Source organism: Zonotrichia leucophrys, chromosome 14 (assembly GCF_028769735.1).
Source record: "Zonotrichia leucophrys gambelii isolate GWCS_2022_RI chromosome 14, RI_Zleu_2.0, whole genome shotgun sequence".
NCBI classification, from domain to species: Eukaryota; Metazoa; Chordata; class Aves; order Passeriformes; family Passerellidae; genus Zonotrichia; species Zonotrichia leucophrys.
Window position 1 is genome coordinate 2,618,195 of NC_088184.1, and position 25,917 is coordinate 2,644,111.

General features: G+C 46.2%; 1 protein-coding gene across 1 annotated transcript in view; it reads left to right on the top strand.

Annotated features, from left to right (window-relative positions):
* Positions 1-5,658: 5,658 nt before the first annotated feature.
* The window catches only part of SLX4 (SLX4 structure-specific endonuclease subunit), a 29,183-nt gene continuing 8,924 nt past the window's right edge, over positions 5,659-25,917 (top strand). Inside the window, exons 1-13 of the mRNA XM_064725995.1 lie at positions 5,659-5,771; positions 7,180-7,302; positions 8,391-8,451; positions 10,712-10,813; positions 12,496-13,185; positions 14,172-14,411; positions 15,324-15,498; positions 17,224-17,439; positions 18,333-18,547; positions 19,408-19,721; positions 21,219-21,495; positions 22,748-22,833; positions 25,495-25,645. Coding sequence (XP_064582065.1) covers positions 12,822-13,185; positions 14,172-14,411; positions 15,324-15,498; positions 17,224-17,439; positions 18,333-18,547; positions 19,408-19,721; positions 21,219-21,495; positions 22,748-22,833; positions 25,495-25,645 — 2,038 coding nt within the window. The 5' untranslated portion in view covers positions 5,659-5,771; positions 7,180-7,302; positions 8,391-8,451; positions 10,712-10,813; positions 12,496-12,821. The remainder of the gene's footprint in view (positions 5,772-7,179; positions 7,303-8,390; positions 8,452-10,711; positions 10,814-12,495; positions 13,186-14,171; positions 14,412-15,323; positions 15,499-17,223; positions 17,440-18,332; positions 18,548-19,407; positions 19,722-21,218; positions 21,496-22,747; positions 22,834-25,494; positions 25,646-25,917) is intronic.

Below are 25,917 nucleotides of genomic sequence, written 5' to 3' on the forward strand. Positions count from 1 at the left end.
TTGGTGGTTTGTGCTGGGAGCAGCACAGCAGGTGAGTGTGGAATCCTGCAAGCTGCACACCTGATAAAGTGCCTAAAAACAGGAGTGTTGATACAATGAGCTGAGGCTGGATGCTGCTTTGTGACCTTTGCTGTGCTTGGAGCTGGCCATGAGCTGCCTGACACATCTTTAACCTCCCCATCCTGTGAATCCTCCAGGAATCCCAGCAGCCCTTCAGGTGCTCATTTTATGCCACGAGGGATTTGTGACTGAAATGTCAAATAAGATGTCTGTCACTGGAGTGCACACCCACCCTGAGTCCCTGTGCCCATCAAACATGGGGAGAGGTGGTGATGGTCCTGGCATGCAGGAAGGAGCCACAGCAGCAGGATCAGGAGGGTGCTTTGGCCCAAATCTCTTTGTCTGAGCCACTGGATCCTCACCTCTGGAACTCAGCTTTTCATTTTGCAAACACCTGCAGGGAATGCTGGTGTGTGAGGATGATTTTCCTGGCTAACAGAGCAGATCCTGGTGGGGAAAGGTGGATGTATGGCATCGTGTTGATGAACACAAACTGAAGTGCTGATAAGAACACAGGGAAGTTGCTCTAAAGCTGGAGTCTGGATGATGATTCCGGGTCTGAAAAGGCAACAGATGCTCTTTGGTAAGCAGTTTCCTGTAAGCAATGCTGCTTTGTGCAGAAAATTGATCTATTTGATTTAATTTTTTCTTTTCTGGATCTTATTTACAGCTGCCTGACTTTATCTTGGGTTAGGTTCCTGAGGTTTTCTTGGGGGGTTGATAATTTTTCACTACAATTTAAACTTTGTGTGCTGAAAATCCATTGGTGATGAACAGTGTGGCTTCCTCTCCTGCCCTGCCCAGACCCATCAGCTGGGAAGTCAAACCTATATTCTCCAGGGCAGAAGATGGAAACTATTTATGGGGAGTGAAATGCAGTTGGAAAGGACATTCCAGAGACCTCGTGCCTCCAAACTTGGACAGAATCCTCTCACGTCTGGCGTGGGACGTTGGAGCTGGACTGGCCATGAAGGGGATCAGGGGCCACACTCAGAACAGTTTTCTCTTGTCCAGACTTCCTGCTGAGCCCATCAGGAGTCTTGGGCAGGCTCCAGGTCTGTGATTTATGGACAAACCACAAGCCAGGAATCTGCACTCTAAGCTCCTTGAGCAGCAACTGTTTAAAACATTATGGGAAGAAATGGCCACTGTTTCCAAGAGAAGAAAACTTGGGAGCCATTAATAATGTTTAGCACTTCTGCAGTTATTAATTAATCCTCCTGCCCTTGTTGTGAAGTGAATCAGAATTATTCTTACTGTACAAATAAGGTCTGCATGGAGCTTAAATAGATTTCCTTAAGAGACACAGTCAATCTGCACTAAGGACACAGCACAGGACTCCAGAATCCCAGCACTGAGACAGATCCCTCAGGATCCAGAGGCATGAAAAAAATGGATTTGGATGAGGCAGTAAACACAAACTTACAGCACCTTCAAGAGGCTCTGCCCAACCCTGCTCAGCTGAAAGTTTTCCCAGGGCAGTTCTAGGTCTGCCCAAACCTTACCCATTGAAATCTTGTTTCCCAATAACTCCTGGGCTCAAAAACTCCTGAGATTTCAGAGAATCTATGGAAGCTTGGCTGCTTATTGGGATTATCCTGTACTAAGTCCTTTCCAGCTGGTTTTCTCCCTATTGTTTGGGAAGAAAAGGATGCTAAATCTGTTTTGGTCACTACTCAGAACTGCTCACCTCCTGATGCTTCTGGAGTGAGTGAAACAAGGGTTTTCCTCTTCTTTCATCTGCAGGAAGAGAAAAAAATTGTCATTTGTTCTCCCTCTGTTCTCAGAATCATCTTTTGTTTCTCTGTTACCTCCCTCTTTACACTTCACCTGCATCTTCCCATGGCTGATGCTGTGGTTCCATGCAGCCCAGGCCAGGGGAGGATTCTCTCTGCCTGGACACTCATTGTCCCAGGATAAACAGTGTTCCTTGGTGCTGGAGCTCCTTCTAGCAAGAATTTCATCTAAAATCACAAAATCCTTCCCATCACATCCCTCCTGGAACTGGTCTGACATGCAAACAAGTGGGAATAAGTAAAATCTGCCATAAAGTCCTGGCTGAAATGGAAGAGCTGGCAGGAGCACAGGGACCAAAAGCTTCAGTAAGTACTTAAATTTGCAAAGACTCCTGATGGTCTCATTGTTAAATCTATTTACAGCAGCAGGAAAGATGAAAAATTAGGGAAAGAAGCAGTTTCCTTGTCTTTTTAAATCCACATGGCAATGAGTTTAATGAGTTGTCCATTAAACATCCATCCAGTGTTATTCCAAATGTCAGACAGGATCTGCAGGGGATTTGGGGTCAGTTCATCCAGTCTGAGGAGCCAAGCAGAGCTTGTTCTCCTTCTGCAGCCCAAGAAAACCAGGCCTGACTGGGGTTAAAACCCAGAACTAGATCCATAAACCAGTCCTTCATGGAACTGTGCCACATTAAATCCTTTGAATCCCAGAAGTCAGAGCTGTGGCAGGAGGCAGGGGAGATTCAGCTGGTTTTGTTCCTCAATCCCTGCACTTGTTCTGTCCCAAGCAGTTTAGCAGGTATTTTATAAAACAAGTGTTCAAAGTTACCTTGCACCATGGTTCAGGAAATCAAATTACAGGGATTGGGGTTTTTAGATGGGAACTGTGTTTTTAATGTGTTCAGAGATTCTTTAATGCCCAGTGCCCTGGCTGAATGATGGTGATTCTTCTTGGAAATGAGAATTCATTTCAGTGCCCAGGAGAACCAGATGGGTTTTGGTTTGTACCACTCAGACTCGTGCCATGTGAGTTACTGAATGGAGCCAGGCTTGTTTTCCTGGCAGGTTACAAGAGGAGATGGATCCAGTGGCCTGTGGCATCCCAAAGTTCACACCTGACAGGAAAACAAACCAAGCTGCTCTAGAGGAAAATGTTGTATTTTCCTTTGTTAGGCCCTTTCAAGTCTCTGTGCTGAGTTTGCACTGAGCTGTCATCCAGAAGGGAATTAACACAATAAATTGATGCAAACCCAAACCTCCCTCATTGGAATTGGCCTCAGTGGCTGCTCCTGTGATCACTGCTGACCTGGATTGAATCAATTTGTATGAAAAGCTTTAAAAGTTTATCTGAAGATGCCAAAGAGCCACCAGTTTTACAAGTCTTAACAGAGAGCAGGGGATCTGCTCAGTTTAAAGTGAAGCAGGAATTTTGAGCAATGCTGACTGCAGCACACTGGGGATGAATATGTAAATTCTGTGCAATATGTAATTAGTGTGTCGTAGATATGTAGATAACAATATTTACTATAAATCCCACTGCACAGCCAATTCTAGCAGTTATTTTTATTTTGAAAACCTTTTCATGTCAGCAGTGATGTTCACCAGTCCCATAAGGGTTGTTTTCTGCAGAGAAAACCCAAAGCCCCAGGTGACAGTGAATATCCTGCCCTTCTCAGTGTGTCCCACGTGCTGTAATCCAGGGGTGAGTACACATTAAATTAAACCAAAATTTTCACTCTGAAGCCTAAAACACTGCAGCCCTGAGCAGTATCTGATACAGAGCAGTTCCCTGGGGGGTGGGGGAAGAAAAGTGAATTATTAAAAAATTGTGAGTGCATGTCAGATCAGCAGCCTGATTTTGGGAGGGCTGCCTCTCCTTGCTGCAGCTGTCACTGTTGCTGCATCCTCCAGCTGATGTTGGGTACAAATTGTGACAGAGAACCAGAGAACCACGTCCCTGGTGCCTTTAGGAATGTCCTGTGAAATAGATGCCATCTGGGAGCCAGGATGGACCATTAAGTGCCAGTGCTTTTGGATGTATCTTCACTGGGAATACCACATTTCATTTGGCTTTTGAGTGTTCTGAGCTCAGTTTAGGGCATTGTGAAACGAGATGTTCTTGTGCCTTGGTGTAGCTCCTGTGTCTTGCTTCAGAACTGGAGTATTTTCAGTCTGTTTGTGCAATGGGCACTTGCAAGTCCTTGCAGGATTTTGTTCTGAGGGCTCCTAATTCCCACCAGTGCAGCAACTTGAGCAAGAACTGGAATAAACCAGCAGAAGTGTTGAAAGGCACCAACCAAAGGATTTCTTCTCATCAGTTTTGACATGGACATGTTGAACCTCTGGGGAAGATTCACTGCAGAAAATACATCCCTCAGTTCTGCCAAAATAACCATTCTTTGCTTAAAATTCAAGGGTTTCCAGCTAAAATGCTTTGGACAGATTAAAAATTAAATTGCTTTGCTGGAAGTGAAAACTCACAGTGCCTCAAGAGCTTATTTCATTCTAAAAGTTGTAGTTGATTCTTTTTTCTTAAGGTTTGCAAACAGCCAATGCCATGACAGCCTCAGGTTCTTTTGGTGATGTCAAATCATGGAGTGAGATGTAATTATGGGGCAATGTTATGTGGAAAGGAGACATCACATTGTTCACCATTAGAGCTGATTTGCAGTTATTAGTGAAGTGCCTGTCTTGATGTTTTCAAAGCTCCAGAGTGTTCTGTGTACCACTAAACCTCTTTCCTCTGCCTCCTGGCCTGTTAGGAAGTGTTGCTCAGGAGTGATTTTGGTTCTTGCCACAGCCAGCCTGAGCATTGAGAAAGAAGTTCTGATTTCAACATTGAAATCCTAATTTCAATCACACATTCAAAATGCAGATTCAGCATATGAACCCTCCCACCCCATCTCAGGTGATTTTACACCTGCAAACCACTGGCCACAATTAGCTAATGATTTGGAGGAAATTCTTGTTTATCGTGACTCCAAGGTGATACTCACAGAGGATCCTGAGCCCTGAGGAGCTAAATGTAGTGAGTAGAGCACTTGTTTTCCTGCTCTACTCCAGGCAGAAAAAAGGACCAAAAAAAAAGTACCAAAAAAAAAAAAAGGCAATGCTCTTTTGACAGAAAAGCTTGAGTTCTGCCACTGCTCACCGTGAAATTTCAATGTTTCCATCAATTTCCACATGAGCAGCACAGCTTTGATTACAACCCAAAACATTACAGTTGTAATGGGCTTCAGCTGCACAGCCGGCACAAGCGTGCCTGAGGTTTTAAGGTGATTTTAAATGTTATTCTGTGCTCACGAGCAAGTGGTGTGCATTCCTCTCCCTACTTAAAATTTATGTTTATATTTTTATAGATAGATTGCTTGATTTCTATATACTGGAACTCCTCAAAAAATACAAACGAGCCGTGCTGTACCATATGCTCTCCTCTTTCGGTGGTGTTCTGGCCATTCGCCTCAGTGACAGGCGGTGCCAAGGACTCGACCAAACGCCCTCCATGTTCTTACTTAACGTCCCTGCCGGGCTCGTTGGGGCCGTGAGGGGGGATGTGGTGACCGGGCCGCCGCCGGTGGCCGCGGCCCGGCCGCTCCGTGCTAGGTTCGCCTCAGTAGCCACGCCGCCCCGTCGGAGAGAGGCTCAGGGTGTTCCCCGGGAGAGATGAAAAGCCCTCGGTCCCGACGGCGGGACGGGAGGAGCCCCCGGCCCTGTGAGGGGAACGGAAGATGGGGGGGGGGCGGGGCGGGAACGGTCCCTACAACCGATGGCGGGAAAGCGGTGCGCATGCGCAGGTAGCGTGAGGGCCCTGTCAGCGTCCCGCCGGCCGGGCCTGCGCATGCGCGCCGCGCGACGCCCGCAGCGAGCTGAGCAACACGGCTGGAGTCCCGCGCATGCGCTCCGGCCGCGCACCGGGGCTGCCCGCCGTGGCGGCGGGGCGCGGGCAGGGCCGCCGGCCCGGGGCGCGGACAGGTGGGTGGGCGGGCGGGCCGCGGCGGCGGAACCTGCCCGGGCTGGGGCGGGCGGGCGGCAGGGACGCGCTCCCAACGGCGGCCGGCGGGCGGGAGTGACGTCATGACGCCGGCGCTTTCAGCGCGAGGCGGCGCCACCTGGTGGCGAGGAGGGGGTGGCGTTGGACGCGGGGCTGGCCTTATCACAGGCTTTACATCACCATATGACGTCATCGAGTGACGTCGTCGTTATGACGTCATTCCCGGGCGTACCGGGCGGTCCCTGTGGGGCTGAGGGGAGCCCAGGCCCCGCGCGGGCCCGGCCGGAGCTCAGCCCGGGGGCACAAACGGTGCTGGAGGATGCGGCTCCATCCTCGGTGCTGGCGCCAAAGGCAGAAATTCGGGCACAGAGCAGAGGCGGAGCTGCTCAGGGTAAGGTGAGGGCGCCAGGGACCCGAGCAGCTCCTCCAGCCGGCAGGATTCCCTGGAAACGTTAACGGGCCCAGCCTCAAAGCAAGATCCTCTCTAGCAGGGTTACCAGGGACAGCAGTTCTCTGCATCTGTGGCAGAGAATTGACAACGGGGAGTTTTATCTGTTGTTTCCAGGCTCAGGAGCACACGGAGCAGCAAATTCAGGGGATGAAGAGGGAATCTGGACAAGAGCCTGAGCCACAGCACAAGGGGGAATGGCTCCCCACAGAGCAGGGTTAGATGGGATTTTGAGGAGCATTGGCTGGTGCTCAGTCTGTTGGCTCTGTATGAACTCTCAAAAATCATAGACTGGGTTTTAACTACAAAAAAAAGGCCCTTATGTGCTTGGCTTTTGTATCTGTTCAAAATATTGTTCTTCCTGTCCTGGTGCCTTCTTTGCCCTTTGATTTTGGTGCTTGGATGAGAACAGTTATCTGGACAGCTGCAAAGGTGTGTCAGAGGCAAACTGGAAACAGAAAGAATTGTTACCATAAGCTTTACATTTGGAAGAAAATGGACCTGAAGTTCTTTTGACTCTGCTTTTCCCACTGGGTCAATTTCCATTACATGCAGAGGGGTTCAGTGTAGCTCTTGTGTGTGATTTTAGCTGAGAAGAGAGCAAGTTATTCCTTGCTATGAATTAATGAAGTGTTAGATGAAAGATGCATTATCAGGTCACCTGAAGAAATCCATGATGAGTTTGGTCACCTTTTCAAAGAGATCATCCTCCTGTTGTAGAGAAATCAAGATATTTTGTTAAATTTGCCCCAATATTTGGCTTCAACATAATCACAAATCAGAAGATATGATTTTTAGGAAAAAAATCAGTAGAACTGCCCTTGTTTTAAGTGAATGTGCACTTCAGAATAACACTGCCTTCTTGGAAAGGAATGCCTTGAATGTTTAACATGAGAGTGTTCTTACTTCTCTTTATTTTCACTTTTTCATTAACTATTCAGCTCATCCTCTTGCCACAAACATCCCTGCTCCATTCTTGATCTCCAAAACAGCAGAACTGGTTGGCATGGTCACAGTTATCCCTGCTGGAGTGGATCAGGCACCTTGGACAAGGTCACACTGAGGTTTGGAGCAATGATGGGCTGTCCAGGGGTTCCCTTTCTTGATCCTGGTGCTTGGGGTCTCTCCCAGCTCAGTTCCTAAGGTGAAGAACAGAAACACAGGGCAGGCAGAGAATTAATCCCTGTGGGGTGGCACTAGAAACATAAGTGCTCAGTGGCAGCTGTTTGCAGCTGTATTTGGAAACTTATCTAGCTGCATTTGAATAATTTTAAATGCCTTGTATTGATTTTGTTGGATTTTAATTAATCATTTTGTCCCTTGATACTCCTTTAGTGGTTTATAGAAGAATTACCCCTCTGGTGACACAGAGAGCTCTCTTTATTAGCTCAATGTAGGTCTGGTTTTTATAAACTGTGTTGATTTGGCTTAATTTTATTATCCCTCTTTACTCATCAATTCCCATATAAGCCCTTTCTTTATCAGCCTGGCGTTGAGCTCAGTCTGTAAAATGGGTATTTACTTCCCTAAAATTGTCCTTTTTGAAAAATCACAGTGACTTCTGCTTGCAAATGATCTGATTCTGTTGACAGCAGCACCTTCAGCAGCTGCATTTCAGTGTGTTTGGATTGCTCCTAAAATAGGCTGCCTTCAGCACCAGCAGGGGGTGGATATTATGGAAACATTTAGGATTTGCAGGATTAACAGTTCCACAGTTTGGTGTAGTGGCCTTGGTAGGTTTTCCTTTTTGGTTTTCATGTACACCCAAAAAGGTCTTTTTTGAAAGTCCTTACCTATTTCTGACAAGGTGATTTTACCTCCTGGTTTTAATACATTGCCTTGTTTATGTTCAGAATCCAGTTCCATCACCATGATATTATTTCATATCTTTGTTTTTATTATCACTCTGAAAACCAAGTGAGTTTTTATCTCTTTATTGATTTTTGGGGCCTCTACCAAAGTGTTTTGATTCAGTCCTTGATATCAATTGTATTATTCTCTTTAGATTAATAACTTGTTGTTTTCATTCAAATCAATTTGATTTTTGCATCACCAGCTGCTTTTTTTTGATTTCTGTGTTTGCATACAGCCAGGAGCATTTGAGTGACCGTTAGTTTTTATTTTCCTCTTCACTTCCCCTTTATCCTTCCAGAGGAGACACAAAGTGAATTTTTCTATTCTGAGGACGTGTTGGTAGAGGGACACTTTGTTGTGTAAGTAATGATTTTAAATTCTGTCTGGAGTGTGATAGATTTTTTTGGTGCTTGTGAAAAGCTTTGAAAGCTTTGCCATATGAGCAGGGTGCTGGCAGGGGGAGGTGCAGCCCTGAGCAGGAGTGTGAGGACTGAAGGGATGTCAGAGTGGGTGCTGCCACATGGACACTGATGCTGGTCCCTGCCAAGATTGCTCCTTGCAATCTCAGGATGATTTTCCTGTTGAAGATGGAGGGAGAAGACTCACTTTTCATTGATCAGCATTAACTCTACTCTATTCATCAATCAGGCACTTTTTATAACAGTGTTAATTAAGTTCATGCATATTGCAAACTCGAGCTCACAATAGGTCAGAGATAACACACCAACTCCTCCTTATGTTTCTAATACTAAGATTTGGGTTCTCAAAATTATTTTCGCTTTCTCAAAACAGCCAAAGATAGAATATCTACTTGTTATGAGAAAGCTGCCTGAGAACTCTGGTATGCAAGGTTCTCAAGGCCTTCATGTTTGTCACTTTTACTTGTAATTAAAAACAACCTGAGAACCTCTGCTGTTTACAGAAACAGGCTGTGAGAACCTGTCCCCCACAGCTGCCTTCCAAGCCATTTCTGAAAAAATCTCTTAACATTTTCCTACCTAGCATTCCCTTTTTTATAGGGACTTGAATTAATTTCTCATTTCCTATTTTCCACATCTGGTTTTGTAATAGTTTTGTTACCTTTTTCTGGCACAGGGAAGCTGGCAGAGACCAGGACAAGAGAGTTGTGCCCTCTTTGGATTCATGTTTTGCACTTACATCTGTTCTCTCCTCACAGAACAAGCCCTGTTGTCCTCAGTGTTAAATTTTTTGCACTTTTGCACTGTACAGATGCAGTGTCATGTGTTTATAAAGCAGTGATAAAGGTGTTGGTTAGTGCAGAGAACAGGCTCTAGTGAATAATCTACAAAAGGATGGAGGATAATGTGCTTTTTCAGAAGTCACACCATTGACATGTAGGTTCTTCTCCATCAGGAACTGGTAGGAAGATTTTTTGTTCTGGAGGAATCCCTAGAGACCTTCTGGTGTGGCTGCCAGAAAAACACTGCAGAAATTCTTCCCTCTTGCAGTGTTTGGTCTGATTTGACTGAAGTTTGATCTCTAACCCTCAGATCTTTGGCTGCAGCTTCCACAAAAGGAGAAGAAGGTGATGAAAGTTCCAGCACCAGCCCAAGTGGTGCCTCCCATCATCTGTAATTAGTGTGGGTCATCCAGGCCCTGGCAATTAGCTGATTTCTGAAGATTGGGGTGGGTAGGAAGGTGCTTTCCTTTGGACTCACTCCAGCAGGTCCATGTCCTTCCTGTGCTGGGGACATCAGACAATAATTCAGGTTTGGTTTTTGCTTCACTTTCTAATGCTAAATAATCCCATTTCCCTTAGCATTTCTGGTGAAATACAGGAGATTGCTTCCAAGGTTTTGGAAGCATACAGTGAATTTTTCTTTGAAGATGAGAGGAATTGAGGAGGAGATGTGCTGTGGTGCTCAGGAGAAGAGAAGGTTTGTGCTGTGTGCAAGCTGTGGAGAGCTGCCCAGCCCTGATGGGCTGTTGTAGCCACGGTGCTGACACGTTCTTGGAGGCTGAAATGGCAGGAGAATTGTTCCTGGAACAGACACAGAGTGTAAAGCAGCAAGGGAGCAGGCCCAAATGTTGTGTTTTGGAGAGCATGTCAGGTTGGACTGCTGGTGGAAAAATGTTTGCAGGGGTTAAAAGAGAGGCTGCTCTGAAAAGTGGGAGGGTAACAGATGTTTTAGCTGTTTGGGGTTTTTTTTAAGGGTTTTTATGATTTAACTAAGTAATTGCAAGCAGTAAATTGAAGGTATGTAGTAGGTGCATACTTTTAAATCATAGAATTAGAGAATAATTTGAGTTGGAAGGGACTTTAAAGATCATCCAGTTCCACCCCCTGCTCTGGACAGGGACACCTTCCACTATTCCAGATTGCTCCAAGCCCTGTCCAGCCTGGCCTGGAACACTTCCAGGGATGGGGCACCCTGTGCCAGTCCCTCACCACCCACCCAGGGAAGATTTTCTTCCCCATATCCCATCTGATCCTCCTCCCTGCAGTGGGGAGCCATTGCCCCTTGTCCTGTCACTCCAGGCCCTTCCCCAAAGTCCCTCTCCATCTCCCATCAGGTACCTATTGACCTGGTGCAAAGGATCATCAAGAGCAGTCATTTCAAAATACACTAAATCCATCCTTTTCCCTTGATTTTCCAGGTTCTCTCTTTCATTCTTACTGCTCCTGCTTTGTACCATTTGCTGATCCATGTTTACTTGAAGGGCACAGCTGGGCTATGGATTTGGCATCTCAGTGAACAGGTAAGTGCAGCTGATTCTTTTATTTGTGATTTGTTGAGTCCTAAAACATCCAAAATGAATTGAATATTATACTGAAAGAAATTACTTTCAAAACCATTGAATTTTGAGCTTAATAAAGTGGTGCCAGAGGTGGTTTTTAGGGGCAACAATAGCAGCAACTTCAGAAATACTGAGATGTTGAACAGAGTAGGAACCTGTGGGTCTGCAAAGGGAGGAATAATACAGATAAATTCTTAGTTTTGCATCAGAGGTTTGATCTGATCTGCCTGGGACACTGAACATTGATAGCAAATGCCAAAGTACTGCTCTGTTTGAAAGTTTAATATCAGGAACTGACCATAAATAATCCAGCAGTACAGATGTGTCTGAGGTATTTAAAGCCATGTAGGATGTGAGATTTGGGACTTCTCCACATGGCTTCTCCTCCTTACAAGAAAATGGTCAATTTACTGTTATAACTACCTCAGTGTTCTGTCCAGGAAAAGTAAATTTATGAACTGGCTACATAAAAGCTTTGTTTCTAACAGAAAATTACTCCAAGATTCACAGCAAAATCCTCTGCAGGTCTGGGAGCCTGAGTTTAAAATAAATAAATCCATTAACATCTGTAATTGCTTATAGGAAAGGCTGAGCCATGGAAGTGTGTAAGCAGCATTCCTCAGCCTCTCATGTCTGCAGCCAAGCCTTTTGAGAAAACAATCCCCCATGTGTTTTTCCTGCTTTTTGAGCCTTTCTGTGCCCAGAGCTTTACTGGACCACAGCTGCTGCCATTCCAAGTGAAACACTCTGGTTCAGGTTTGAAAGAAGTAGGTTTTGGGAGCAATAAAAACCTTTGGTGAAATAGCCAGGACCATCATGAACTCAGGGCTAGGAAGAAGGGGACAATGAAAACAGGTCAGAATAGAGCTCTAGTTTTAATGTTGATAGCATTTCCATCTGGACACTGTACCCAGTGCTGTTCCAGGTAATCCCTGCCTAGTACTGCTGCTCTTGCTGTAGCTGAAAAGATTAAGAAATTAATTTAAAAATAGCATTTATTTAGTCTGTTTACCTCATACATGTGACAGCAGTTTGGGAAACATGATCAGGGCTGTGGTTGATTGTGTACTCAGGGGGAGAATTCAGCAGGAGCAGGAGAGCTTAATGCTAAGTGAGCAGCAGTGGGAGTAAGAGGAGAGAAAAGGTGAGCATGTTTAATGGAATTGTTCTCTGACTTGTCCTAAAACCCTTTCTGAAGTGCCAGAAACTCCATTTATTTACTTTTCCAAATGAGGTTGGGCTCTCTTCTCTGGAACTGTAATGTCTCAAGGTGTTCAACACCCCAGAATCACTGCATGAGCTGAGGGATGGGGCTTTTCCCTGCTGCATTTCTGGCCTTGTGCTATATAAATATAAGTAGGAATGTTGTGTAACAGAATTCAGAATGTCTGAATTCAGAGCTCCAAGACAAAACCCTGCCCCATATCAGATATCTGTTTTAAAATCTCTCCTCTCCTTTGCTGATGTGGCTTGGGCATGTTTGTAGTACAATTATAGGGACACTCTGTGGGGTCAATATGTGCTGTTTCCAATCTTAGCATTTCATGCAAATTCTCTTCTCCTTCAGCAGTTTACACCTTGTCCCACAGTGCCTCTGCCTGTACCATCATGCATGACCACCTGCTTTTGTTTCTTTGTTTAAGGGCTTTCCTAAGTGTCTCTCTGAAGCTCTGTGCCTTACCATGATGATCCTACACATGCTTTGCACAAACTGAGATGCTTTACTTATAATCCAGATCCTTCTGAAGAACCTTGTGAAACAGCTGAGGTCCCTGGAGAGAAAACATGCTCTGCTGAATGTGAATGAAGTGTGGAAGAATGAACTGTTGGAAGTGCCCACTCTGTCTGGTGAGCTCATTGGAGTCTGGAGAATGGACATCTCTGAGGTGCTGGAAGGGCTGATGCAAATCTGAACTGATTCTGGTGCTTCCCCCTGCCCTCCAGCCCTCACAGTGTTGCTGGAAAGCCAATGGATGAACAGGACAATGATTTCAAAGAGTTGTGGGCAAATATTTTGAGTGGGGCAAAGAAAAAGGCTGGGGATGCTGAGGCAACAAAGACGGTTCAGAACAGGCCAAAGAGCACCACAGCACGAAGCAAATTGAGAAGAGGCAAAGCTGCTGCTAAGAGCCAAACCCTTCATCACTCACCAGCAGCGAAGGAGAAAAACTTCCTTCAGAATCTGGGCCCAAAGGAGCAAACGTTGGTGCATGAGGATGGTGATGCTGCAGCCTGTAGTGGTGAGGCTGCACAGGGAGATGGAGCAAGGAGCCCTCTCCCTGCCAGCCAGCTGAGCACAGGGACCTCTGAGGGAAGCCAGAGATCTCTGACAGGTGAGTGAGCTGGAACAGGTCAAACAGAAGATAGGCAAGGACTGGAAGGACTCTAGCTCAGTGAGAAATCCATCCAGAGGGGATGCAGCAGCACTCTTGGAAGGCTTGCACCTTACACAGGTAGCAGTGTGTCCCTCAGCAGGGTGAAGCCTTGCTACAAACTGATTTGTTGGCCAGTGATTATTTACTGGTTTTTTTTGCAGTATCAGAGCTGACAAAAGTACTCTCAGATCATCTAGAAGCAAGCTCAGAGTATATTGTGGTGCTTTTTCACTCAGTGCTTCATTGTGTGGTGACATCTGTCACTGGATGTTTTCAAGGGCAAAAACAGGAATGAATTAAGGAAGGTGTTGGATTAATTCAGAAGGGGTTAGTCCTTCAGTAGGTGTTAAGCATGATGGCCAGAATTCAGTCACGAGTGATGGAGGGCCTTAAACTGGTAAATTGGGTCAGTCAGGAATGGGACCAGTGTAGTGGGAATGCTGGGAGAGCAGGGCTGTGGTCCCTGCTGCAGACCATGCAAGGCTTCCTTAATATTCCTGCCTATAAAACAGATAGAAAAGTCTCTAAATGCCCCTGTAGCACAGAACCCCAGTGTTGTTACTGTGGCTATACAAATTGTTCCCTTCTCCAAGAATGGCTGCTGTAGAACTGAGCCTGGCTGCTCTCAGGGAAGGGCTTTCTGGAAACTCTCAGCATGTGTTTAAAACTGCCTGGTAAATGTGGTGTTTTTACTCTCCCTCTAGTAAATTCCCCAAGTGGCTGCCTTAATATTCCTGCCTCTAAAAGGGATACAAAAGTCTCTAAATGCCCCTGTAGCACAGAACCCCAGTGTTGTTACTGTGGCTATATAAATTGTTCACTTCTCCAAGAATGGCTGTTGCAGAGCCCAGCTGGCCCAGGCTGCTGTCAGGGAAGGGTCTCCCAGCAGCTCTCAGTGTGTGTTTAAAGCTGTCTGGTAAATGTGGTGTTTTCTCTCCCTCTAGTAAATCCTCTGAGTGACTCTTCCCAGACCACCTTACCCTTCCTTCCTGCTACTCCTCCAGGATCCTGCTCCTCACCCACCCCCAAGGTGAGGGTGGCAGAGCTGGTGGTGGAGAGAATGCAGCAGTTCAAGAGGGTGGCACCCGAGCAGCTGAAGCTCAGCTCGGATGGGAGCGCGCCAAAGGCTGCAGCCAGCTGGGATTTCCCTGCCAGGAGCCAGGAGCAGGAGCCTCCTGAGGATGGTATGTGTCTCCTCTTGGCTCTGCTGTGTGCAGAATGAGTGCCTGGTGAGAATGGTTCCTCAGGGGCAGTCCTGGATCCCAGGGCTTTGTTCCTTGCTGGCCTATAGTGGCTTGCTGTGCAAATCACTCCAGATCCCTGAGAAAACTTTGTTAAAGGATTATCCATACTTTTTTCCCAGCTCTTCTTTAAGGCTGAATTAACCTCATGTAAATTCTAAAGGAATAATTGTCTTTTTGGAAACAGGTTGAAATTCCAACAGGATCAGTGAACTTGGTCATCCTTCCCTAGGGACAGTGTCAGGCAGCTCTTAGGTAGCTCCATCTTTGGTACATCTCCAAGCACTCTCTAAGGTGATATGTTCTGTGTTGATAAATGGAATTCACAGCAAATTTACTCTGGTTTGTTCTTTCTAGATCAAGTCTCTGTTGGTTCTGTATGGACATGAAAATTTGTGTTATTTCATTTATAAAATTCCATATTTTCCCCAGAAACTTCAGCCAAAACTGTCCCTTCATTGTCTCTGACATATGATGCACTGTGAGTGAATTGTCACCTCCTGCCCCTGGGCTGGTCCAGTCTGGGAATGTTGGAAAGGAGCAGGTTGTGCCTTTCCTGGTGGCAATCTGGTGTGAAAATGCAAGAGAAAGATTGCAATTAATTTTTGTGTGTCTAGTTTAATAGGGTAATAATGACAAGTGTACCAGTTTCTTGGTACAATCTTGGAATTCAGTCTTGGAGTGTTGGAAGGGAGCAGTTGTACCTTTCCTGGTGGAGATCAAGTGTGAAGATGCAAAAGAAAGATTGCAATGAATTTTTGTGTGTCTGGTTTAATAATGCCAAGTGTACCAGTTCCTCACCTTCCATACAAGATTTAGTTTTCCATCTTACATCACCTCTGCCTTCTTTCCCAGATACCCAGCAGCTCCCATCCCTGGAACAGGACAGTGCCCTGGCTTTGGCTCTCCAGCAGGAATGCAAGGAGGGAGCCCTGGCAAGCCTGGAGGATGCAGGTTTGTTCTTCTGTCAGATCTGCCAGAAGGATCTCACAGCCATGAACAGCCTGCGGCGAGAGCAGCACGTCAACAGGTCAGACACCAGCAGGGCCTGTCTGTCCTTCCATCAGCCCCAGAGGCTCCTCACTCAGCCCAGCCAGGGGAGAAAGTGGGAGCAGGGGTTCTGCATAAGGGTCTTCACCTTTGAAAGTTGAATTAAGGAGCCATTTTGGTGTGAAAGCAGAGGCTGATTGCTCCTGCATGTGTGTGGCCAGGCCAAATCTGCTTTCATTGGCAGTGTGGCAGAGGAGCTGCCATTGCAAAGGAACCTGGTGATCTTCAAGGTCTTTTCCAACCTTAATGAATCTGTTAGTGATGACTCCCTAATGCTTCCTCTGCCATTGTAAAGGAACCTGGTGGTCTTCAAGGTCTTTTCCAACCTTAATGATTCCATTAGTGATGACTCCCTAATGCTAATTTAGAGATCTACTGATTTCAACCAACAAAGTTGTGTTTGCTCTGTTTTGCTACAATTCATCTAAGGACATCTGGTATGTCACTGTATCTGAGGTGTTTGCTGAGGGAAATGTGAGCTACTCAGAGAGATGACTCAATTGAAATTACTGCCCTTCATTTTACTATTTCCTTAGTGATAAAATCAAACACAATATATTATGCACAGGCAACTCTCTGGAAATTGAAACTCTGCTTTTCTGTTGACAAAGTATCAGAAACAACACATTTGAATGACTGTAAATTCTTAATTCAGGCACTTCCAGACAGCAGGAGTGATGTAAATTGTCCAGTCCTACATCATGTTACTGACTGGCTCCCATTGATCAGGCTTGTTGCACCTGCAGCTTTCTAGGTGTTACTGTTGTTTCTGTTTTCAGACAATTTGTGCTGCTTGAAAAAGCTATAAAACAGTGAGAGTGCTAGATATGTTTTTTGGAAAGTCAGGCTTTCTGAACCATTCACATGTAATCATGTGTTGAGATTACAAGGTTATATCAGCCAGGGATTTTTGATAGCAGCCTTCATCCCAAGAGTGAAGCTGTAGATGGACTGACACACCAGTCTTCACCAGTGCTGAATGGTCTCTTAGCACAGCCCTGTGTATCATTACCCAACCAGGGAGTGACTTTTGTAACAGGTCCTGCAGATCCAGGATTTCACACCCTGAATCTCTTTGGAAAGAACAGAAAAACAACAAGTACAAATTTTTACATAGTTTTTGTTCTGCCAGAAGTTATTTGAAGTTCATCATGCTGCACTCTGGAGCTTTGTGTCAATTCAGCTGCTCCTTTTCTGTTAACAGGGGTTTATAAAGGAGCTGGAATGTTAAAATGAGTGCAGGAAGAGGGATTGGGTGGTGGACACACATGAAATGTGTTGTTCAGAGAGGCTGTGGACTCTTTATTCCAAGAAATGTTCAAGGCAGGGCTGGAATAACCTGTTGTAGTGGAAGATGTCCCTGCCTATGGGGAATCATGGATCAAGATGTCCTTTAAGGTCCCTTCCACCCCAAACCATGTGGGATTTTATGATTCTAAAGTTATTCACTGCAGTTTCCTTTCAGCAATGTGTTTTTAATGTGCCTCTGAGACCATTATGTCCATGTAACTGTTCCATGTTGTGTTCATGACAGCAGTGGGCACATAGTTCTTGTTCCTTTAGTGGATGTTCTTGGCTGTTACTGATATTAGAAACTGTTGAGCTTTCTATTAATAATACCAGTATTAATATTAATATATTAATGGCTTCAGTCTTAGCATGGACCCTACAAAGTCTCCATAGGTAAAGTCTCCATTTACCACAGGTGTCTGGATGAGATGGAAGAAGCCCAGGTGTCATCCTGCAGCAAACCAGTGGTCCCTGAGTGTCCCATCTGTGGGAAGCAGTTCCAAACCCCCCAGAGCAGAGTCAGCCACCTGAAACGCTGTGCTGTGGAGATGGAGGTGCCTCCTAACCTGCTGCTCCAGGCTGTGCAGCTGCAGGTGGCCACTCTTGGTGATGCAGCTCTTCAGTGTCCCAGGTAAGCTGGTAAAGGAAAAAAACAAGATGCTGATTGCTTCTTTTGGCCTGAGAGGTGTTGGAGGTTGGGAGGAGCAGTAAATGCAAGGCTGACTCACACACTGGGTGAGCCCTGAGCCATGGCCCAGTGAGGAGGATGTGGCAGTCAGCTGGAGAAATCTGAATTTCCCTCAGAAGAGGTCAGGTGGTGGATGACTTTAAAAGCCAGCAGGCAGGAGCGAAATGGGGAGTAAATAAACTTGCAGTGGTTTGGCAGAATGATTTGTGCTCAGTAAAGCTGAATGGGTGTGTTTGAGCTTATTGAGTGAGCCACAGAGTGTGAGTGTGGAGCCTTTCCTGACATCTGTGGTGCCACAGCCTCAGCTCCTCAGTTCATGGCTGTCCTGGGAACATCCTTTCATCCTGAGCCAAAGGAAGCAGATGTGGTGGTTTGGAATGTGCTTGGTACAGAGCTGCTCACTTGAATTTGAGCAGAACCTTCAGATTCTGAATGCACCAAGTGGTGCCTGAGTGAGTTTGTGGAGGGGCTCCTGTTGTGCCAAGGAAGGACCATTGCCTGTTCCCTGTGCAAGCAGAGAGGTGGGAAAGCATTTTCTGGTGATCTGATTTTCTCCCTGCTTCAACTTGTTTGGTCCCCTTTGATAGAAAAAGTCATTCAAGGTAGAGATAACAGATGCTTACATCCCAAAATAAGACTTCTCTAAATTGCTCCAAATTCCATGAATGATAAATCCTTTGCTCTCTGCTAGGAGAGAAAGTACTGAATGGTTTTTATTCTGCTTGACATGGGAATCTCTGTGAGCAAATGGAACAGCTGCTCTGGAGTACTCAGTGGTTGTTGTCTCTGATCCAGCCACATTAACTGGGGCTTCCTGCTGCATTCTTGGATTTCAGCAATCAGCCCAGCAGGGCAAAGAGGAAAGGCCCCTCCAACGAGGACCTGAGGAAAACACAGAAGAGGGCCAAAATGGAGCCTAAGGATGAAGATCTGCAGGTTGCCATGGCAATGTCACGCTCTCTGTTGGAGCAAGAAAAGCAGGAGCAAGCAAAATCAGTTACAAATGTGAAAGCAGTGGCTGCTTTCCCAATCAAATGGAAGCCAGGATCAGGTATGTGTGACAGCAGGTTGGTGTCTGAGGCTGTGGTATTGCAGGAGTAACAGGGCTGCTCTCCACCAAAGCTTCCCTGTTGGATACAGGAGGGGTGAGAGCCCTGTTTCTGGTTTGTTTAAGCTGTCAGAGCTTCCACAATATGCAGTATCCAGATGCAGTCTAGAATGACAGCAGGATGTCCATGGGTTTCAGGAATCCTATGGGTTTTTTTCACAGATTTGCTCTTTTGAATCTGTAAAATACTCTTAAGCTGTTGTTTCTTGTAAACTGTGGAAGTGAGGAGAAATAATACAAAACATGATTGCTATTTGTCCTGTAGTAGATTCTTTTGCTGTTCCTCCTGCTGCAGCCTGGATTAATGCAGCTTTTTCAGCATTATCTCATATCATTTTGTCCTTTCTGCAGGGCCTCACCATTCCAGAGGGCAGAAGGGTTTAGAAAGGCAGACAACTGCCTCTGGGGAGAGGGTTGAGAACTGCCCAGAGAGGAGATTTGACTCTTCACAACCCTGCTCCTGCCCATAGGAACTCTCAGATGGATTTAGGGCTGGGCATTAGTAAGGCAAAGGTAGTAACACACAGCATTTCCAAATGGAAGCTGCCCAGTGTCTGTGTGAGCTGTGCTTTGATCTCACCCATGACCAGATCACAAGAAAAGGAGCCTTCATGGGGGTGTTGTGGAGTTCATTTCTCCTGTAAGGGCCATGTGAAGTTTTGCACTACCTGCACAATCTTAAGAGTTGTGTTCCCATGCCTTCTGCTTGTCACTGATAGCAGCCCTGAAGAAGCTGCTGTGCTGATCTCCTCTGCCCTGTGTGTTCAGCTGTTTGCTTACTTGGGTTCCTTTTCTTTTTAAAGAGAAAAAGAGGCGTAGGAAAGGCACCAGTGCCCCTCCACCTCTGCTGCTCCAGGACCCAGAGAAGGTCCACAAGAGGATCCAGGAGAGAGTAGCCATGATGCTGACAGAAGAGGTGGAGTTCCCTCCCACCCCTCAGCTGCCCATCAGTAGGATTCTGGAGGATGACTCTGGAGCAGCAGCCTGGCTCATGCCATTGTGCAAAGCCAAGAAATGCTTTTTGTGGAACATCAGTGCTCTGACAGGCCCCTGTGACCCTGAATCATTCTACACTGCAGCCTTGAGCCCTCCAATTGAACCCTGGAAGCCTGTGCAGGTGGGGCTCTGTTGTCCTTGCTCTGATGTGTGTGTGCCATAGTTCTTGCCACTTGCCCTGTGTCCTTCTGTTTCCTGGTTTGGAATGTAAACCAGTGATCCCTCTCTCTGTACACCCACTGCCCATGACCTGTTCTCCCCTGGTCATACCCAGTCAGGTTTGAGGATCTTAAACTTTCATTTCTGGCTTTTGGAGAGGAGAACAAGGTTCATGTTACCGTGGTTTTTGAGCTTTCAGAAAGTAAAAGGGATGGGAACAGAGAGTACTGAGTAAAGGGATCCCATCCTGCTCATTAGTTTGTCCATATTTACAGCAGCTTGGCTCTTGTTTTTTTGGCACTTCTTTCTGGTCATTTCTAGTGTGAACTTTGCCTGTGTTGCACTCAGCAAGGGCTGGGGAGAAAAATTTAAAGTGAAACCTGCTATTTGCTAGCACAGAGAAGGTGGCAGTGCCTGGAGTTGTACAGCAAAGCATTTGCACTCAGGCTTCCCCTGTGCATCCTCCTGCTGCATGTGAGCTTTGCTCCAGGTCTCAGTTCCACTCTTTCATTTTGGTTCCACCTGCATCTGCCTCTTCCAGTGCTCTGTATTTTTATAAAAAGTGCCCACAGAAACAGACAAAGTTCTTTCAGTCTCTTTTCTCCAAGAAGGATAACACTTCTCTTTCTTCCCTTGGTCTTCTCTTGAAGAAATGTTCAGTGCTCAAAACATCTGTTCAAAACCTACTGTGCATATTTAGGTGCTTTATTTAATACTTCTTCCCTAGTCAAAGCCCAATGTTTCTCTGGCTTGTTGCAGGTTGAGGCTGGAGAGGAGGGACTCCATTCTAGGAAGTTTTGACCTTTCATTCAAGCCAGAAACTGCCAGAGAAGTTTAAAAATAAAAAGCAGGAATGTCTTTAAAATCGTGGCAAGAGTGTGTTTTTCCTCTGATTCTTTCCATTCACAGAAATGACTGAACTATTTTTACTTAGAAGTAAATGAGCAAAATTACTTTTTGGGAAACAAAGACCAAACCAGGAAAATACCCATTCCAAGGTGAAAGTTTGATTTAGTTACATATAAAATGTAACTAATGTTTAGTTACACATAATGTAACTAAAAATGCAAAAGCATTTCAGAACTCAGAACAGAAGCACCTGGAGAGCTTCAGCTGTGACTTTTGCCAGGAACTCCAGCTATAATTAAATATTTAGATGTTGAATTGGGAGCTTTCTCCCTGCTTGGCAGTTGCCTGCACAGACATGCTCCTGGAGAAACCAACTTTTCTGCATTTTCCATTGTAGTTTTCTTTGTTCTGTTCAGAGCTGTCTTATCTCTGGAGAGTCCTTCATAGAACTGCAGAGAGCTGTTCCTCAGAATCCCCTGGACCTGGGCAGTGCTCTGTGATCCTTCAGAGATATTTCAGGAGTATGAAATAAACACTGTACTCTGAGCTTTGCAAATACATAAACAAGATCTAATTTATTGGTGTCTTTTTTTCCTCCTCACTTGATCAGAATAAGCCAGAGAACCTTCAGCCATCAGTGGGATCTCATCAGCCACAAATATCCCAGCAAACTCAGCCTGACCTCAGTTCTCAGGAAACCACTTGCACAAAGGTTGGAGGCCAAACTTCTGATGGATCCAAGCCAGTTCCTGAAGGAGATGGGCAGCTTTTGTCCCCAAGCCAGGACATTCAGACCCTGCAGGACCTGGTGGACTTGGCCAGGGAAGGACTCACCCTTACCCAGTGGAACCTTGACACTGGCCGGGTTCAGGCAGCAGAGCAGCCAGGTGAGTTCTGGCAGCTTTGTGGGCCCTGCCCTGGTTCCTTCAGCTGCACAGAGCCAGGCTGTGGCTGGGCTCACTCTGAGAGCCACAGCAGCACCCACAGGATGTTGGTGTTGATCCAAGAGGTGAAGTTGTGGGGACACATTTTCCTGCAATAGTATGTAGAACAATCAACCTGATATTTCTGAAATGATTCATAAATCCCAGCTTTTAAGAGAATTCCTGGACAGCATATACTAGATTTTATTTTAAAATTAAAGAAATCAAAGTATTTTCTGCCAGGAGGGAGAACAGCTGGAACAAAATCTTCATTCCTGCTTATCTTGGACATACAAGAGAGCTGGAGAGGGACTTTTCACAAGGACATGTAGGACATGGGGATTGGTTCCAAACTGAAGTAGGTTATATTTAGATTAGATAATGGGAAGAAATTTTTCCCTGTGAGGATGCTGAGGCCCTGGCACAGGGTGCCCAGAGCAGCTGGGGCTGCCCCTGGATCCCTGGCAGTGCCCAAGGCCAGGCTGGGCAGGGCTGGGAGCAGCCTGGGACAGTGGGAGGTGTCCCTGCCATGGCAGGGGTGGCACTGGATGGACTTTAGGTCCCTTCCAACCCAAACCAGTCTGGGATTCCATGATTCTACCTGGACAGCCTTTCTGTTCTGTGCACTGTCTTTTCAGGTCTTGAGACAGTTGGATGAGAGATGCACAAGAGGGATGATTTTGTGTTGGACATGGATTACACAAACCTGGAGTTTATCTGTGCCTACTCAGGGTTGAAAAAATACAGCACCTGGAATTCCTCTGTGGGCAGCTCTCTAATGTCCCAGTCACAGTGCATGTGGTGCACAACTGCACATTTTGAGGGCAGTGGTACCCCTTAAAGTGCTCTGGCTCTTCAGCAGAATCTGTTGTGTCTCCTGTTCATCTGTGAAAGAGAACACAGTTCCTAAGCTCAGCTGTCTGCATTTGCACTTGGATATAATACTGCTCACTTCCCCTGCTAAACTGCAGCAGATGGTCCCTGGCCCTTTAATGTGTATAAATAACAGTGAAATGGTGCTTAGGTACCCTCAGGCTGTCACAACCCAGAGCCAAACCCTGCAAAAAGCCATGAGGGAGAGGCTGAGCCTTCAGCCCAGCCAGCCTGGCCACAGCAGCTGTCACAGCAAGGATCAGGATCCTCTTAGCAGTTCTTAGATCATTCTGTCTCACAAGGAGGTTGTGTGTGATTTGTGATGTGCATTTTCTTCCCTGAGGAGAAGAACTGACTTCCAGTGATCCCCCACTTAGTGGCTTTGTGCCCCCATCCAAGAAGAAGAGCCTCCTCAGGAGCAGCACTAAAGTAAGGATAATCTTTTTTTTCTACTCTTTATATATTCATCTATTAACAATTAAAACTGTTCCTTTGTGCAATTCAAAGAAGTGTGGAATATTTCCCATTCCTACCTGTGGAAACAAAGTGGTGCTTGAGGTTCACAGTGACTTGAGGATTCCTCATGGGCACAGGTGAGCTCAGCACACCTGGGGTGTTCCATCCTGGGGGTTTTTCAGTCCTTGTCCTGCCTGATAAGAGATGATTTAAATGCCAGGGAACAGAAGGCCAGGCTGTGCAGGTCAGGGAGCTGTAGCACTAACAATGTTTGGGGGCACGAAGCAGTTTTTGCTGCTAATTGAGCTTTTAAAGGTTTTGGTGTAGAAAACCCTCAGTTGTGGGAACACAGAGGATCTAGTTTGAAAATCAGTGTGTGCTCTATGGTGACTGAGTGAGAAACACAGCCTAGAAAGTCACAGATTTATTTTTTTATGTGGTGTTCTATAGATGTCATCTTATTCCACATGCACCAGGGGATGTGTAATTTTCCATGAATGTATAATCAGTTTTATTCAATTGAAGTTCATACAAAGTAAAATTAATTCATTTTCTTACCAAGGTCATCCACTTTATCTGATGAAACTTACTTTCTTTTGTTTGATAATAAATAACCATGCCCTGAGAGGAAGTACATTTTGGTGCTGGATAAATTTTGGTGCTCTGACAACAAACTTTCATATTGTGCTTAAAGGATTAAGATACTTCTAAAATGAGACAATTCCTTGAGGTGAGAATTGGTAGGATCCCAGCTACTTGTTACAGAAACTCTAGATATTCATTGGGAGTGTTAAAAAAAATTATCCTTAGGAGGAAAAGGCCTTGTTTTGTTTTTCTATTAAACCAGAGGCCTTTAGCAGTAGAGAAACTGTTCTCACACTGTTGTTGAAGCTCAGTTGCTCCCAGCAAAACAAGTGTGGTCATTTTTTCAGTCTGCTTGTTTCCATTACAGTTTCCCTGAGCCAAGGAAGTGTTGTGGAAGAGCTGGATTGCCAGTGAGAGAGATTTGTGCTTTATTTGAGCACAAACAGTGTAACCACGTAGAGCAAATGCACTCATTGCATTGGTAACACATCTCCTGTGCTGCAGGCCTTGGTCACATCAGTGGGCTCAGTCTCAGTGGCCTCCTCAGCAGGAGAGAATGTTCTGGTGTGTTCTGCAGCACACAGCTCATACCTGCTCAGAGCTGCCTCCTGGCCAGTTTCTGTGCCTTGCACACAGAATGGAGCAGCCAGGAGGTTCCTAGCCTTGTTTAATTTCCCCATTTTTGATTGATAATTTTAGCACCAGCAGGAAAGCTGTTCTGGGCTCGCTGCCTGGAACATCACATCTGGAGCCTGTGTTTGCTGGCAGCCCCAGGGCAGCCTCACAGGTATCCCACCTGCCAAGAATAAGAAAACAAGAGGAGTCAGATTAGTTTCCAGACTGAGTTTCCTGCCTTCCCTTTGGAGATCAGTCCAGAGCACTGCCACAACATGCAGAATGTTCCCTAGCCCACCTCTGAAGGCTGGGAGAAGTGTTCTGCTGTGTGCTGCTAATTCCTGCTGGCTGGAGCAAGTTGAAAGGTTGGCTCTCCACAGCCCAGTGCTAATGTAGAAACCTGCTAAGAAAATGAAGAGCTGTGTTGTTCCAGGTGGAACTGCATGTCCTGCAGATGTTCCCTGGAATAAAACTTGCAGTAGGTTTGAAAAGCACAAGGTCAGTGATTAGGGTGTTAACCATAAACTGCTGTTCACGTGCAGTTAGGCAGTTTCTCAACCCAGCTGTGATCTGAGGGTGTTTCAAACTTCTCTGAAGCACTTCCACCTCCAGAGCTGCAACACTAGGAGGGATCTGAGTCTTCAGGGTATTGCCTGGGAGCAGCTCCAGAGGAGCTGTCTTGCCATCCCTGCTGTCTTTGGCAGCATACCCCAAGCCTGACCTTACTGTCACCATAACCAGCCACAGGTAACTCAGCCCTCCCCAGAATTCTAGCCAGGAGTTCTGGAATGGTCATAGAAGTTGTGTTTCTTTTTTAAAATGGAGTGGAATTTACAAAAGAGGTTTCAGTAGCATGCTCATAAATTCCTTTGAACTGGATGCCTGCATTAGTTTTATTCTGTGGGGGCCCCTTGTAGCAGAGCTGCTCTTCTCAGCTGTCATTGCCAGACAGTAAAAAGAGAGAAGAAAGGCTCATTACCCCTTCCTGAGTCACCCTCTTTCCTCTTATCCTGATTATAGTGAATTGGGTTCAAATCTGTTGAAGTGGAAGCTACAGTTTGCTAAAATTGTGGTGGGAGGCAGTAGATCAAGAGGCCAGCTATAGGCTGTGGCTAAACCACAGCAGGAAACGTGCGGTGAGATCTGAGGTGATAATGTGCTGTGACACAAGTACAGCAGAATACAACACAACTGCCCTTTCTCCACAATGGGCAGGCTGGGAAAAAGTAGAGGAAAACAGAGCAGGAATGTTTGTTAGACCTGCCTGCTTGTCCTGTGGAAGAGCTGAAGTTCATAAAGCTGATGATTGCCTCAGGAGGCAGAGGTGGCATGTCCAGGCTGGGCCCACACTGGGTCACTCCCTTCTTATTCTTCTGGGAAAGTGTTTGACATCTGTAACCTAACACCTGTCATTGTGTTCCTTCTGTGTCCTAGTCCTCTCTGGGGCTGCTGGCTCAAGATTTTGGTGCCATGGTCAACAACCCCCACCTGAGTGATGTGCAGTTCCAGGTGGACAGCGGCGAGGTTCTCTACGCTCACCTGTTCGTGCTGTACGCGCGGTGCCCGGCGGCGGCCCAGGCTGTGAGTGCTGCTGCCATCCCTCCTGCTCCTGCCATCCCTCCTGCTGCTGCCATCCCTCCTGCTCCTGCTCCTGCTCCTGCTCCTGCTCCTGCTCCTGCTCCTGCTCCTGCTCCTGCTCCTGCTCAGGAGAGCCCAGACTGCCCCACCCCACAGCCAGCCAGGGCCCCAAACCAGCACACAGCACTGCTGGCCTCAATAGCAACTGCCTCAGGAACTGCAGTGGTGTTTCAGCTTAGGAAAGCAGAATAAATCCTGAAAAAGTGGTGAAAAATGTGC